This window comes from Pempheris klunzingeri, chromosome 8, assembly GCF_042242105.1.
Source record: "Pempheris klunzingeri isolate RE-2024b chromosome 8, fPemKlu1.hap1, whole genome shotgun sequence".
Lineage (NCBI taxonomy): Eukaryota > Metazoa > Chordata > Actinopteri > Acropomatiformes > Pempheridae > Pempheris > Pempheris klunzingeri.
In genome coordinates, this window is record NC_092019.1 from 8,530,881 (window position 1) to 8,546,436 (window position 15,556).

General features: G+C 41.3%; 1 protein-coding gene and 1 non-coding gene across 2 annotated transcripts; both read left to right on the forward strand.

Annotated features, from left to right (window-relative positions):
• Positions 1-352: 352 nt before the first annotated feature.
• Positions 353-15,135, forward strand: LOC139204655 (ATPase family AAA domain-containing protein 2-like). The gene is made up of 29 exons (XM_070834603.1): positions 353-654; positions 1,514-1,668; positions 1,779-1,834; positions 1,922-2,099; positions 2,304-2,391; positions 2,556-2,637; positions 2,893-3,072; positions 3,326-3,446; positions 4,482-4,583; positions 4,879-4,987; positions 5,325-5,440; positions 5,939-6,113; positions 6,358-6,446; positions 7,167-7,326; positions 7,493-7,583; positions 7,831-8,008; positions 8,117-8,253; positions 8,444-8,579; positions 8,951-9,137; positions 10,007-10,192; positions 10,350-10,485; positions 11,445-11,641; positions 11,846-12,005; positions 12,104-12,226; positions 12,459-12,632; positions 12,719-13,453; positions 13,646-13,779; positions 14,465-14,593; positions 14,923-15,135. Exons 1-29 carry the CDS (start codon positions 457-459, stop codon positions 14,953-14,955), a joined length of 4,545 nt encoding a protein of 1,514 aa, XP_070690704.1. The 5' UTR covers positions 353-456; the 3' UTR covers positions 14,956-15,135.
• Positions 9,279-9,413, forward strand: LOC139206218 (small nucleolar RNA SNORA5). Its single transcript, XR_011584552.1, has one exon. It is a non-coding gene; the product is annotated as a small nucleolar RNA SNORA5 (small nucleolar RNA).
• Positions 15,136-15,556: the final 421 nt, after the last annotated feature.

Here is a 15,556-nt window from a genome sequence, read left to right on the forward strand (position 1 = left end):
GCGAGCAAGAGCCTAGTTTTGAACAGAGCGCGCGCCGAGATGAACCGAAACACCTTTTCAAAAGCCATACATATCCCTCCGCCAATATTATGCTTAAACACACTATATCTGATGTAGCAATGGAATAAATAGTGATAATAATCATGTGCTGCATTATGGAAGCAAAGAGTACAAATTTACTTAAGCAGTTTAACTTCATGTACAGCTTTTCTAATGGATCTATTTTTCGTGGCGGTAGGTCATTAGCTACTTACCTCATAACCTCCGATGACGTTTATGGCGCCAGAAATAAAGGGTTTAGTGTGTGTGTGTATGTGTATGTGGTGTGTGTCAGCTGGCGGATATTCACCGTTAACTGTGCTATGTTGGCGGCACCGTAAACGTTACACACTTTGAGGCAGAGAAGCGGCTGGTTGTCCGTCGGCCGAGCTAGCATTAGGTCGGTTTGGAGCCAAGATGGTGATCCGACGCACCAGTGGCGGTGTCGGAGCCGAGCCGGTGGCAGCGACTCCGAAGAGGAGATCGGTGGAGTTGGACACAAGCTCCGAGTTTCTGTCGCTGGTTCCCGCGTCGCAGAGAAAGTCCGCCCGGCTAACCCGGTCCTCCCGGGCCCTGGATGACAGCTTCAGCAGCCCTGAAAACAACACGGCAAATGTGAGCATTAACTCCGAAACAGCTGGATAAGTAACAAACCAGATCACCATTCATTTAGTGTTTAAATTATCAATGAACACAACTTTGCTGCGCTAGTTGTTAGCGTGCTAAGCTAACTAGCTACTTGTCAGATTGACACTTAGGGTAACTGACATGTTTTTTGAATGAGCGCCTAACATTTTGCTCAAACTATCTCCATCGCTGACGTCTAACGATATTTAGAAAACTCTACAGTCACTATTTCATAGCACATTTTTAATGCTTTGCTCAGCGTTGCCATGTAAGATTATTGTAGTTGCAGGACCAGGTTGTCCAGCATCTAAATGTCAAAGTGGAATGTTGTTATGGAGATGGAGATGTTATGGAGGGGGGCTGCTCATTTATTAATTCTCTCATTCATTTCATTAAACTTTACCTCGGACTTATCCCATGTTTCATAGCAGAAATTAAATCATGAAATGTGCCTATTAGATTGTAGTTTTCTCAGGGGCACTGTTCTGTATAACAGAGGGTGAGAGTGAGGGAGCTTTCTGTAGGACAATTTCAGTTTTAAAAACATGCTTTATCTAGTCTATTCATGCATTGTTATAGAAGTTGTTAGTTTTAGGACAGACTTGCTGAGACACATAATAACATTTCAACAAAATGATCAGCAGCAGCTACATTTTGCAGTGGGGAGTCACATTGGTTACTGACTGTTGGTTTACTAGTTTATTCTGTACACTGTGCACAGATTTAGAAGTTAATAAGTGTTCTCTATCCCAGCCCATGATTGATTTGAATTTCTGATTCAGTCGAGGAGACAGCCATTCCCTCTATGCATGCTGTAAATGATAAACTTGTAACGTGATTCTGCCAGGGACATGCTGATATGAAGCAGGAGGAGGGAAGTGGTTTCCATCATTCTCTGAGGACCCGAGGACAGAGAGTTAAACTAGAGGTCTCTTTTGTTGACATGGAGTCAAAGACCAGCTCCCCTGTGAACGAGGACAAGGCTGGAGGCTGCTGCACCAGGTAGTACAGACCCACTAACCATAATACAATTGGTATCTTTGAATCAGCAACTCTCTAAGGGATAAGAGTACGAGTGTCGCTGGTTGTTTATGTGACCTTCTTGTCTTTAGGAAATCTACCAGGCTGCAGAGAGCAGGAAAAGCCTCCAGTGGCAAGCAGCAAGCAGGTACAGTTCACCACAGTGAAACTTACAAAGAGCACTGAATCTCTGAGTCTGTATTATTAGTAAGCTGTTTTTCCATTGGTACCACAGATGTTCCAGATGAAGTGGAGGAATCGTCCACTCCCAAGAGGAGCCGCTTTAATCTACAGAGCAGAAGAGTGGAGGAGGAGGAGGAGGAGGATCACTCAGTGCGGCGTAGTCCCCGAATCACCAGATACAGACTGAATTCCCGTAACCAGTCAGTGCTCTACGATCGCCTCATCACCAAGTGAGTTAAGCAGCACTCACTCCAGGTTCTTCTGGCTCCTACCTCACTGCTTCAGAGCAAAATAAAGCTAAACTATTACCCCAAGTAGCGTCTAATAAATACAATGACACGCATAGAGGGATGTGGATCTTAAACTAATGAGTAATTAGACAAGAGATTAATTTTGAAGCAAACTGATAAAGTCTTTCTCTGATTGTCCCTCAGCACTGCTGAAGCTGTTCTCCAGAAGATGGACGACATGCAGAAGATGAGACGCAGACTGAGGAGCAGAGATAGAGACACTACAGAAGAGGTCATAACCCACACAGGGAGTTTCCTGTTTGTCCTTTCAAGCTCTGCATTTCATTGTGTAATCCTAGTGTTTATGCTCGCAGCGGGTGATTTTGCTCTTTGATAATGTGCAACAAACTTTGAAAAAGTGAGTTAATCAGCATTTGGCCTGTTTCCTTGAAGCAGCTCGGCGTGTACACCCGGGGCAGAATGACAAGATCTCTGAGGACGAATGTGGAGAGTAAAGACACTGAGGAGGAGAACCAAGGTGAGATGGATTAGGCTAAATAACCACTCCAGGTTCATAGCTGGGAAATACCATTTAAAGCATATTGGTATGGGTCCACCAACAGCTTTGGAGAGAATTCATTATGAATTTTTAACACCTGATGGCCTCATGTTTCTACAAGGTATACTCTTCTCTTCTTCATCTCAAATTCTTTGGGTTCTTTCTATGTAACTTCATTAAAAGCAGAGTTGGGGACGGCAACTCATTGTAACGTTTTTTTCTTCTAATTAACAGGAGGGGATGAGGATGATCATGATGCGGAGGAGGGAGATGGAGAAGAGGAGGACGAAGAGGAGGAGGAGGAGGAAGACGACGAAGATGATGAAGATGGCGAAGATGAGGAAGAAGAAAATCAAAGGCGTTATGACTTCAGACAGCGAAAGACTGTGGTTCGCTACCAGGCCCCACTGGACGGTACTGCTGTTGTTCAACTTGATCATTGCTTTGAGGGCAGACATGCCTGCATGTGAAAGGATTAAAACAATGAAAAACATACAGTTAGTCCCAAATCTTACCCCCTTTTTAGATATTCATTATCCAGTTGAATAATTTGTGAAAGTGGCAGGATTCTCATTTGTACCCTATTAAATGCAGGTACTTCTGAAGCTCCTGTTAACATTGTATTATATCTGATAGTGTTTAATGGGGTTTGTTTTTGTTTTCTTAGAGCCCAGAGAGCCCAGGAAGCGCAGCATGTACTTCAAAGACCACACATCTCCTACCAGACGCAGGTTTAGATTCAGCTCCACAGCCCCCAGGAGTCCCTACAACAGGAGAAGAACCAGCAGGTTAGTGTGATAACTCCGCCACCAGCCATCTCTCCAAAATTTTGAAAAACAGATTCCTCTATAGTAGATGTTTTATACATCTACATATGATGTTCTGATTAATTGTGAAATACCCTGAGGACTGTACCAGTCAGGAAATAGTGGTCTGACAAATACAGTATCCAGAAGAGGATCGTACTCATAATCTTTGTTAAATTTGTACATATCTTTTTTTTTTTTTTCTGACTCTCTTCATCCCACCCTCAGGAGTAGTTCTGAGAGGTAAGATCTTCACTACTTGTTGGTGTTTACTGTTAGTCTGTAGTTTGTTTTATGGTGCTGTTTGTCTTTGGTAGCACTGTGGTCGTTGATAATTTGGCACACTTGGGTGACACTATGGATGAAGTATTGAGACAGTAACCCAGACATCACTGGATCTTAATTATTGTTGAAGCGTTGCTATTGACTGCAACAAAGAAAGACCCGATGTTTGTATGCTTGTATGTTTTTATTAACCAGTGTTTTGTATGTTTTCTGTACATCTAGTGACTAGATTCTAGTCAGAAGCTTTTAAAAAAAAAAAAAAAAAAAAAAACAGCTTGAATATTGCGTGCTTGATTTGTGAAATTGAACCTTCTGAGGCAAAGTCAAGCCCTCCTCCCTGCGTGTTGCTCATTTGGTGTGTAAGTGTCATGCATGGTGAAGGTGTCATTTAGTGGTTGGATGAGTCACAGCTATGTTGGTGTTGCAGATGATGCATATTCAAATACCGCCCTTTGCAACATTTGCTACGTTATTACTGTTATATCAGCAACCTGTGATACTAATTAGTGATTAGTGGTAATGCTGTTGTGTATGGTTGTGTGGTTACAGTTAGTTTTTTATTCTAAGTGTCTTCACTCTCTAGCACTGATTACTGTGTTGTTGCTCAGGGCAAAATAACAAAACAGGTTTTAGTGGCTTGAAGGACGACCAAAATAAAGTTTGAATTCTTTGTTGTCATAATGACACAGAACAAGATGAGAGGTAATAACGCTGTATCTCGTGCCTTTGCAGAAGGAGACATGCCATCCACAGCAGTGACTCCACTTCATCATCTTCAGATGATGAGCAGCTGCAGAGACGGAGGAGCAAAAATAGGAGCAGGTCAATCAACAGGTGAGAGCGTCAGCTGCTGCTGTCCTATTGCTGCAGGTAGACACGGGCCAAGTTCATCAGAACATGACATAGACTCCAGAACAACCAATGAACAATACTTATAGTAAAGGTGAATAAATAGACGTCGCTTTAGTCATACTTCTTACTTCTTGGGTCCCTTAGTGGTAACATTTTAGTTTCCACTCCCCATCATCCTGTTATCTGTAATAATATTTTCCTATAATAATTTATATGGCTAGGAGTTATATGGAATCAATGACTTCTTGTATTTGACACTCAAAATGTTTTCCTGCAGATGTCTGCCTATGAACCTTGTGAAAGAGGACCTTCTGGGGATCCACAAGGACAGGATGAAGATTGGAGGCAGCCTCGCTGACGTGGACCCCATGCACATAGACAGGACGGTGAGCAGCATCGACAGATGGGTAGATGCAAACAGAGATGACCAAACTGGTCTGATAAACAGGGACATATGTTGATATGATAGTTATTACTGTATTGACCTAAATAGAGCTTGTATAGCTCAGTAAGCAGATATGCTGTATTCACATCTTTTAAATTGATCATCACATTTAGAGAAAATTACAGTAGACTGTTAGCCTACCCTCTTTTTGAATGGTAATAACAAAAAGACAAAACTGATGATTGGACAGATTATAGGTCAAAGACAGATAATACATTAATATGGCAGTAATGGTATTATGAGTAAACAATCTAAACATTACACAATCTGTCATCCAGGTGCGGTTTGAAAGCATTGGAGGTTTGAGCAGACATATATCAGCGCTGAAGGAGATGGTGGTCTTCCCTCTCCTCTACCCAGAAGTCTTTGAGAGGTTCAAGATACAGCCTCCCAGGTAAACAAAGTGTGAGGGCGTGTGTGAGAGGATAAAATGTGATAATAAGGTTAAGCATTAATTTTAACTTCTGTGACTCAATTTTTCATTTACCATAAGTGTTCTTTTAGAAACACCCAAAAAGAACAAACACTATTGTTGTCAATGAAGTTATTCAGCCAATAAAAAAAAAAACTGGAAACTGTAAAAAAAAAAGTTGGAATTACCGGTATTTTAATATCAGTCTTTTTTTTGTGGACCAAAACAGTTTGTTGCTGTAAACCTGAAGCATGTCTGACGTCCTGTAGATAGAATGATGTCTCTCTAAAATCTCTCTGGACTGAACAGTTTTTGGTTATAACTGTTACTTTTCACTCTTTCTCCATCTTACTGTACTCTGTTTCTTTCCTGTAGCTTCTTATTCCTTTTTTTTCTCTGCTTGTCCAATCTCTTCTCTGCTTCAGGCTTTGGGTGGATCGTAATGCCAGTTAAACTCTAATAAATTTCTTATGTCTTTAGGGGCTGTCTATTTTATGGCCCTCCAGGCACAGGGAAGACCCTCGTAGCCCGAGCGCTGGCCAATGAGTGCAGTCAGGGGGAAAGAAAGGTGTCTTTCTTTATGAGGAAAGGAGCCGACTGCCTTAGTAAATGGGTGGGAGAATCTGAGAGACAGCTACGACTGCTTTTTGATCAGGTAAACCGAACTATTCAAATGTATAGCATATTGTGGGATGAGTGGAGTGGAGATTGTCTTTTATTAACAACATGAACCAATCACACTTGCAACAACGCTGACAAACACGTCAATGAAGAATATCAGAAAACATTTATGGTAAAGGCAAACTCCCTGTATTTTGACAGATTATAGATAATGTTAATGTCCGTTGAGTATCCAGTTTAAAGATAATGTAGTTTGTAACTGGTTGAATTGTTTCCAGGCATACCAGATGCGTCCGTCTATTATCTTCTTCGATGAGATTGATGGTTTGGCTCCTGTCAGGTCCAGCCGTCAGGACCAGATTCACAGGTGAGCAGCACTCCTGTTCTCTTAAGTTTTAACTAAAATGTTTTTGCTTTTGTCATAACGGTACAAACAGAAATTGTGTGGTGAGGTATACAACATTTGAAACCCCTAATTCTTTGTGCAGAGGTTCTTGCTCCAGCTCTTACTTGTGCGGTGACTGCAGTGAGTGTAAAATGTACAGTCTGATCGTGCAGGCTGCCACATTTCTCAAAAATGAATAAAGAAATGAAGTAAAACAATTCATCTCAATAAGCTTGGGTGGGCAACATGACTATTAATGTAATGGATTTTTCAGTTATTGTATTGTATCATGTTATTACTTTTTTGGGAGTAGCTTTATGCAAATAAAGTTAATATTTTGATAATAAACAAAGTAAATAGCATGTATCCTTATCAAACAGAGCCATGGAGAGTATTGGTTATTATTAATTAATTATTAATATTAATTATTATTAATTTGTCACAGTGATGACAGTATTGCAAAATCCCTGTCATGGCACAACATTACTCTGCACAAATGCGCACACACACACACACACACACACACACACACACACACAGTCAGTCACACATTATTCATGGCTTGAGGAGGTTGGTAGCCAGTCAGAAAATAAAGCTTCTTTACGAATATAGATTGTCTTGAATAAATTATTTTTAGTTTTTAGTGTTGACCAGTCAGAAAAGGTAATGTTTGTCTTTTCTTTTGTTTTTATGTCTCTATAGTTCCATTGTGTCGACCCTGTTGGCTCTGATGGATGGATTAGATGGAAGAGGAGAGGTTGTTGTGATAGGAGCTACAAACAGACTGGACTCCATTGACCCAGCTCTGAGAAGACCAGGACGCTTCGACAGAGAGTTCCTCTTTGGCCTGCCAGACAGGGAGGTGAGAAACTGCAGTTTTACTACTAGGCAGAGAGAGAGAGAGAGAGAGAGAGAGAGAGAATTGACATGTGGGTCACAGTCAAATCTCACTCAGATGATTTGGGTTGAAAGGCTTTCAGCATACAAATTCTGGGCCTTAACTTGAAATGCTTATTTTTTTACGGCAGGCAAGAAGGGACATTCTGAAGATCCACACCAGACAGTGGACTCCACCACCGTCTGACACTTTCCTGGAAGACCTGGCAGATAAATGTGTTGGTATGTTTGTATACCACGTTACCAAAAGTGAAAAATACACATCTGTCTAAACTTCACCAATGACAATTGCATACATTTCAAATAGTCAATATTGTGTAACTTGGTATAATCATCAAAAAAAGCCATTTTTATTCCACATCATCTGCTGGAAATGATGCGCACCTTCAGCTACGTACGGACTGTATACCAGTGGGCTTAGTGAGCGTTACAGTAAGCTGTCTTTCCCTGCTTATTATTATTTATTTAGGTTATTGTGGCGCAGACATCAAGGCAGTGTGTTCAGAGGCTGCCCTGTGTGCACTGCGGCGTCGCTACCCACAAATCTACTCCTCATCACAGAAACTTGTGCTCGATGTCAACTCCATCTCTATCACAAGCAAAGACTTTATATCTGCCATGTCCAAGATGGTGCCTGCTGCCCAGAGGTATAACAAAAATAACTGCACAGTGAACTGTATCATGTAAACACATTTCTACTACCTGTTTCTTGCATATGGTTCTTAAGTGAATGTGATGTTGATTGTGATTCTTAGGGCAGTAGTGTCACCAGCCAAGGCCCTGATTCCTGCCATTCGTCCTCTGCTGAACGCCATCCTGCAGAACATCCTTCATGCTGTCAGCAGAGTGTTCCCGCATGCTGAGCAGGGCTTAAAGAGGAAGAGAGAGCAAGGTGCAGTCTATCTATTCTGTTTGTTGTCATGCATTCTTTCATTTAATTCAACAAGTTAATTTCCTCTTTTTCCATAAGTAATTAGACAACAGAACAGCCAGAGACTGACTGTTCCTTTGCTGTTTGGGGCTTCAGTCAGGCATCAGTAGTAACTGCTGTACCATATGTTTGTGTGTGTGTTTATTTCCAGATGTGGCTGCCTGTGGTGTGTCTGAAGATGATCTGATGTTCAGTGAGGATGAGGACTCAGTAGTTCTTTCCAATGGACAGACCTCTCACTCCCAACTCAAAACACCTGCTGCTAATGGGCTCCTCAACCTCAACAGGTTGGTTAGCGGTAATTCATGTAGGAACGTTGTGCAGGGGGTCCATTTGTCACCTCACTGTTTCAGATAATGAGCGTTTTTGTTAATAAATATTATTTCACATAATTTCTCACTCAAAATCTTAGTTGTTCTTTGTATGGGAAAACACTACTGATGTATCTATGGTAGTCATACACTACTGTGTAGTTATGGCCGCTTTAGTTTTCTCAATTCTGTTCCCTTCATCTCTGCTTTACTTTAGAAGTGCAGAGAGCTGTCTGTTGCCCCAGTGACCCAAATCTTTTTGGCAAATTGAAAAGCTCAGTGGAAATAATCTGAACAGCCCCATCACTTGACTTATCTCAGTTTCTCTGTCATCTCTCCTTGTGTAGGAGTGTGCTGAGCCAGCCGACCGCCTACCGTCCCAGGCTGCTATTGGAGGGCAGGCCAGGTTCAGGTCAAAGCTCCCACCTGGCTCCTGCTGTCCTCCACGCACTGGAGAAATTTACCGTGTATACACTTGACATGGCTGTGCTTTTTGGAGCCAGTGCAACTGCACCAGAGGAGGCATGTGCTCAGGTAAATTAGATACAACTGTGCAAAATAAGAGTGGTAAATTATTACTCGCGTACATATTTATATTTAAATGTACATTTACATTTAAACGGACCCAAGATCCATAAAATTAGGCCTGAGGTAGACTAAAGGCAGTCCCACTGTTGCAGCCTTGTCAAATTCAGTGTGGTCGTCTCAGTCGACTTCACTGGCCAAAATGGCTGCCAAAGAAACTGTAGTTCATGGGCCCCATGTCTGTACATCTTCGGCAGTGGGGATAAATATGTACTACAGACATACTGTATACTTGTATGAAAGCATTGATGATGGCTGAGGTCAATGAGCCATCGTGTTACAAAAAGTGGTCTGTGGAAACTGTTCAAACACTTCTACACACCTTTGAGAGTGGTTGTAACCTGGAAATGTGTATACAATATCAATTACATGCTTCGTACTAAAGAAATTAATATTTTGACACACAAGTTTTTACATTTTCAAAAGTGATTTTTATTGCTTCCGCTATCAGAACTGTGTTCATAGCAGTGATCTGCTATACAGAAATAACACACCAATGAATGCAGTGATTGACCAATCAGAATCAAGTATTCATCAAAGCCATGTTTCCAAAAAAAAGTAATCTAAATGTTTGGTCAAGCCAATTAACTGATTTTTTTTTTTCAGCATTAGTTTATTGTCACTGTACAATCTCCTGTCCACTCTTTAATGTCTTCATGCCTTTTGATCTATGCATTTATCCTTTATCATCCACTCCTATTGATGTCATCTTACTTTTTGCGCCACTGTTCTGTGTGCTCGTTTGTAGATTTACATCCAGTTCTTTTTAAATTCCATGTGATATATTAATGTTTGCATATTTGTCATATGTTCTGCAGATCTTTGTTGAAGCGAAGCGGACCTCTCCCAGCATCCTGTACATCCCTCACATCGGACAGTGGTGGGAAACTGTGGGACCAGCTCTAAGAGCCACCTTCCTCAGCCTGCTCAGCTCCATCCCTGCCTTTGCTCCCATCCTACTTGTGGCCACATGCAGCCTGCGATATGACCAACTCAGCATGGAGGTATGGGGAGAAGAATGATGCACTGTAGACTTGAGTGGCCCATTAGGTCACAGCATTAAAAGAATTGTCTGATTTCCTTGAATATAAAAGGATTCTCCTTGACAGACACAGTACTCATCTACATGTCTTCTCTCATCTTTCACCTTTTTTGTTTCAGGTGCAGAAGTTGTTCCGGATGGAGTACGGAGAGGTTTTCCATATCCAGGTCCCCACCAGCAGAGAAAGAAGAAACTTCTTTGAGGATCTGATACTCAATCAAGCTGCCAAGGCCCCCGCCTCAAAAAAGAAAGCTGGTAAGAAATGGATAATAAATTACAGATCTAAGCTAGCTTTGTGTGACCTGCAGTTGGAAATAATGATTCTTAAACTCAGGGTTAGTATAGCATTGTTCAGGATTCAGACTAACCATTAGAGGAAAAAAGCAAATAATTATTCTTAAAACACACTAGTGGTTGGATTGTATGATAGAAGTATATTGAGAATTTTATGTATTTATTTGAAAAATAACTTTATTTACTTAAAGCCATTTTCTGTGTCACATAACAGTTTAGTAGTATGACACACAAGAATGTCTACATTTGCGTGTAAAATAAACGGTTTAGTAGTGTAACAGTGTCATACTGCTCATCTTTTTAAATTTGTCAGCTACAGGATAAAAGTCAATGTTTGCTAAATGCGTACAATCGTTGGAGCAAGAGAGCAACATATGTGAGGGTGAAATATCAAATTAGTTAAATTCTTGTTGTGGCTCTTCTTGGGTACCGATGATGTGCAGTTGATGAAAGGAAACGTCCGCTGACAACGACTTAGTGCATAAAAATAGGTTTATTACAAAAAGATCAGTTGTCTAAAAGGCACCGTGGAAGCCTGGGAAGACGCTAAGCCAGTTCTAGGTACAGACAGCGTAACCCCCAGCCGAATCTGCCGTCTCTGTCCTCGTCTTCTCCCGAGTTCTCTGGTCACCAATTCTCTGGTCACCTTTTATACCCTTTTTTGACCACCTAGCTCAACATCTGGTGTCTTTGTTAAAATGTAAAGGAATGCAACATAAACATCCACATCCTTCTGTGTAAGGGGGCAAAGGTCAGGTCACTCCTGCCTAGGACATGCTTTCCAAGGTCTGATTCCTTTAGATAAGCAGTCACAAAACACCAAGTAAACCCATTCATAAATCACACCCCTTAAATGCACACACCAGATACCACATTCTCTTCTCATTTTGTGTGTTTCTATCAACCTTCCATATCTTCAGTGCTCAATGCATTGGAGGTGCTTCCTGTCGCCACTCCACCTCCCCAACGTCAGCTGACAGAAGAGGAGATCCGACGATTGGAGGAGCAAGAGGAAGATACCCTCAGGGAACTCCGCCTCTTCCTACGTGATGTCACCAACCGCTTATCCCAAGATAAACGCTTCAAGGCCTTTACAAAGCCTGTGGATTTGGAAGAGGTAGCTGCTCCATTTTGTTCTATTTTACAATTCCCATCCCCTGATAAAGCTTCTCACTGACTCACTGAGAGTAATGACTAGACTCCAACGGATCTGTTATTGTCCCACTGTCTTACATCATCCACCATTCTCATCCAGTGTTCAGTTTGATCCCTTTTCCCCATGGTTGTACTCACAGCAGGCTTTTTTTGTCATGTGGTCTAGGTACCAGATTATGCTGATGTTATCAAGAAGCCTATGGACCTGTCAACAGTTCTCTGTAAGATAGACCTCCATCAGTATGGGACAGTCAAAGAGTTCCTCCAAGACGTGGATCTCATCTGGCAGAATGCCCTCGAATACAACCCAGACAGGGATCCCTCAGGTGCACACAGTGAACAGCAAAAAGCATGCTCACAGAGAACGTATACAGTATTAATAGTTATGGTACCTAATATTTGAATGTGTGTGTGCTTCCTCCAGACCGTCAGATCCGCCACAGAGCATGTGCATTGAAAGACACAGTCCATGCCATCATCAGAGATGAGCTGGATGAAGATTTTGAGAAGATCTGTGAGGAGATAAAAGCATCACGCAGCTCTAGAGGTAAATGCTGTGTGTTATATACATATAGTTAGATGGTTAGTTTGGCTAGCTGTCCTTGCCTCAGGGATTACGCTGACATTTTGTGTAAACAGTGCTCATGCAAGACTGCACAATCCACTTAAACCAGACTTTCAGTTTCAGAATGCATAGTTTGTTTAGGTGGACAAAGATGGTTTCACAAAGGTGTGGACTGACAAGAAAGCATTTCTTTTTCTCTTTTTGACTACCTTAGATTGCCTCAATGTCCGGTTTGCTCCCTCCTTCTACCACGTCCTTCCCAAACAGTCCAAACCTCCTGCTGAGGCCAAGATCACTGACATGACCCCGCAAAGAGAGCTGGCTGGACCCACAGCTGCTGTTACTCCTACTACAAGTGCCTCTGCAATTACAGTGCTCAAAAACACAGGTAAAGACTACTGTAGATTACAAAAAAGAAATGATTTACTTTAAAAAAAATTACCAAAAAATCCTAATTCCCTTCTGTTCATCCAGCCCAGAGGAAGAAAAGGCGCAAGAGTCGCTGGTCTTCTGGCGTCTATGCAAAGAAGAAGCCTTCCTCCTCTCCTCACACGTCTAGAGATGATGCACACTTGGGGTCTGATGAGGAAGAGGAAGATGGAGACGATGATGAGGAGGTTGAGAAGGGAGGAGAAGCAGAGTGTGATGAAGTGACTGGAGGAGAGAGGGATCAGGAGGTGGTTAATGAAGACTATGGGCCTGCACCAGCTCAGGAAGGCAGTCTAGTGAAGGAACAGAACAGTCAGGAGGGAAGAGAGGACAGGAGTCAAGCTTCTGAAGACAAGGTTATCCTTTGTGAAGCAGGGAAAATGGATAATGATGACCAGACACAGAACGAAAAAGAAAAGGTGGATAAAACTGTCACAGATCAACCAGTACAGTCTGAGAAAAACAACAAAGTGTTGAAACAGGCAGGAAATGAGAACAGTTCAGTGAACACTAACCAGGACAGCGACACTAAGCTAGAAGGAGATACCCAGAAACAGCCCAACACAGAGGAGAGTGGTGACACTAATTGTCAAAGGCTGACAGAAACTGAGACTGACAAATGTCGAACTGTAGTGGAGACCGACGACAGGACCAAAAAGGTAGTTACTGTAGAGGTGGCAGAGGTCAACAGTCCTGCTGAACCAATGGAGGTGGAAGCAACAGAAACTTCAGCCAAAGAAGTCTCTGCAGCCGTCAGAGGGGAGGAGGACACGGGCATCGGTTTGTTATTAGCACTGTCTTACACTTTTACACTCTTTAACTTAAAGTGTAGGTGAAGCAAATCTGCTATATGAAGTAGATTATTTAGTGGACTAAAGAAAGTTAGTGTTTCACATTGTTTCAGAGTGAATGTGCCAGTGGACTGTCATCAGTTATAGTAATTTAGACATCATGTACATGTTTGTGCCTCAGAGCGAGGCGCTAGGCGGATAACTCGGGCTCTAAAGAATGCTGTGCTGCAGCAGCAGATGATCGATGTGGACAAAGCTCTGCAAATCCTGGACAAGGAAACTCCTCCTCTGGTTGTTGACAGAGACAAATTAAAGGTATGAGGGCATACTATGGGTGTCTGGCTTATTCTCCATTTTTTTGTTTTTTTTTGTTTTGTACAGTTATTGGTCAGAAGCGTTCTGCATTAGGGTTGGGCCAGTGGACGATGCCACAGTCACCTCCACTAACGTAACATTGTGATTTAAAAGACCAACACCAGAGCGCACCCTGCCTGCCACACACACACAGACAGGGTCCAAAACTAACACCTGCCAAATAATCTCATCATTGAAAGTGCAATAAAAGCTTTTCAAGTAAAAAGCCAAAAAGAGTAATTTATTTAAACAATTGGTGCCTTAGAACAAATTACTATGTATGTATTTTTTCTAATTATTATAATAGCTCCCTCGGCCTGATGTACTTAACTTAGAACATCTTACTTGATCACACTATTTAACGGCAAGTGAAAGCATATTTTAATTTAAGTGCGAACATAAAAACTTTTTATTGATCTGCCTCATTTGCACCTTTTTAATTAAGAAAAAAAAAAAATCTAACATGCATAGAGAAAAGTATAAAAGAAAATGCCTAAAAATGAAGAGAGTTAAAAGTGTGTTTGTGTATCGGTGTGTCTGCTCTCGGTAATGTATGTTAAAGGGAGAGTGGGGAAATCAGGAATGCTGTGTGACTGTTTGCATGTAATTTCTCTTTCTCTTTTGCCTCTTTTCTTCATTCCTTCAGGAGCTGTTGGACAGAGTAATGTCTAAGACTGAAGGCTACGAGGTCTACAAGCTGGAGAAACTCTATGCTCTGCTCTGTCAGAGCATCTACAGACATAGAAGAGACTACAACAAAACTGCACTGTTACAGGTTAGTGTTGGGCTGTACTGATGAGCCGATATCCAGTCTTGCAACTTTATGAGTCACACCTGTGCTTTTCCTGATATGACATGTCAAAACATCTGCAGTAAAGGAGGCTTTTTATATTCTAGTTTTCTCATATTCTATTATTTCAGTCTTAACTAAGTGTGGTGAAAGGTATGATAATTGCTTGTAGCCTTTAACATATAATATGCCAGTTTTATTCAGTATCAATAATTATATTTAAAGTTATTAACTTATAGTAGACTGTTACTTTTGCCCAAATTGCTTAAATGTTTCTAATCTATTGTTTTGTCCTGCTCTTCTCATTTCATTAGGAGATGGAACAGGAGATTGAGGACTTCTGTTGACTTTGCTGCAAGAATAATGTGACCATTTTTTAATAATCAGACTCATCATCCTCTTAGCTGTGTAAATATACAAACATTGGTTCTATTTTCATAGAAACCTACAAGCTCTCCAATTGTGTATTAGCTAAATCTTTGTATTACCTCTTTTGTTTATATTTAATTAAATGGTTTTCCCGTAAACGTCAGTGTGTGGCTTTTTGTGGAAAGAGACATGTCATGTGACCTTTGACTTAGCTCTTGGCAAACTCTTATTCACTTAGCCAGTACAGTGTGTGGGGGTTTATATTAGAATTTATCATGATCACTTTCTGTCCCTTTTTTCACTGCTTCAAGTTTTTTTCCAGCAGTTCTTTTGATAGATTTTGTACGTAACTTTAAAAAAAACTGAAATGTTGATTGCTAGAAGCTCGGACTGGTTGAGAAAACCTCCGTAAAGAGAAACTTATCACACAGAATTAATGATTTTATTAAAATCAACATCAGCTTACTCGACAAGAGGCGTTCTACACAAAGTCTGAAGGCAGTTGTACAATGCTGTCTGTGTCTGTGGAGGAACTGAAGTGACACCAGACAAAAATGCTGCTGAGATGCATTATGGGAA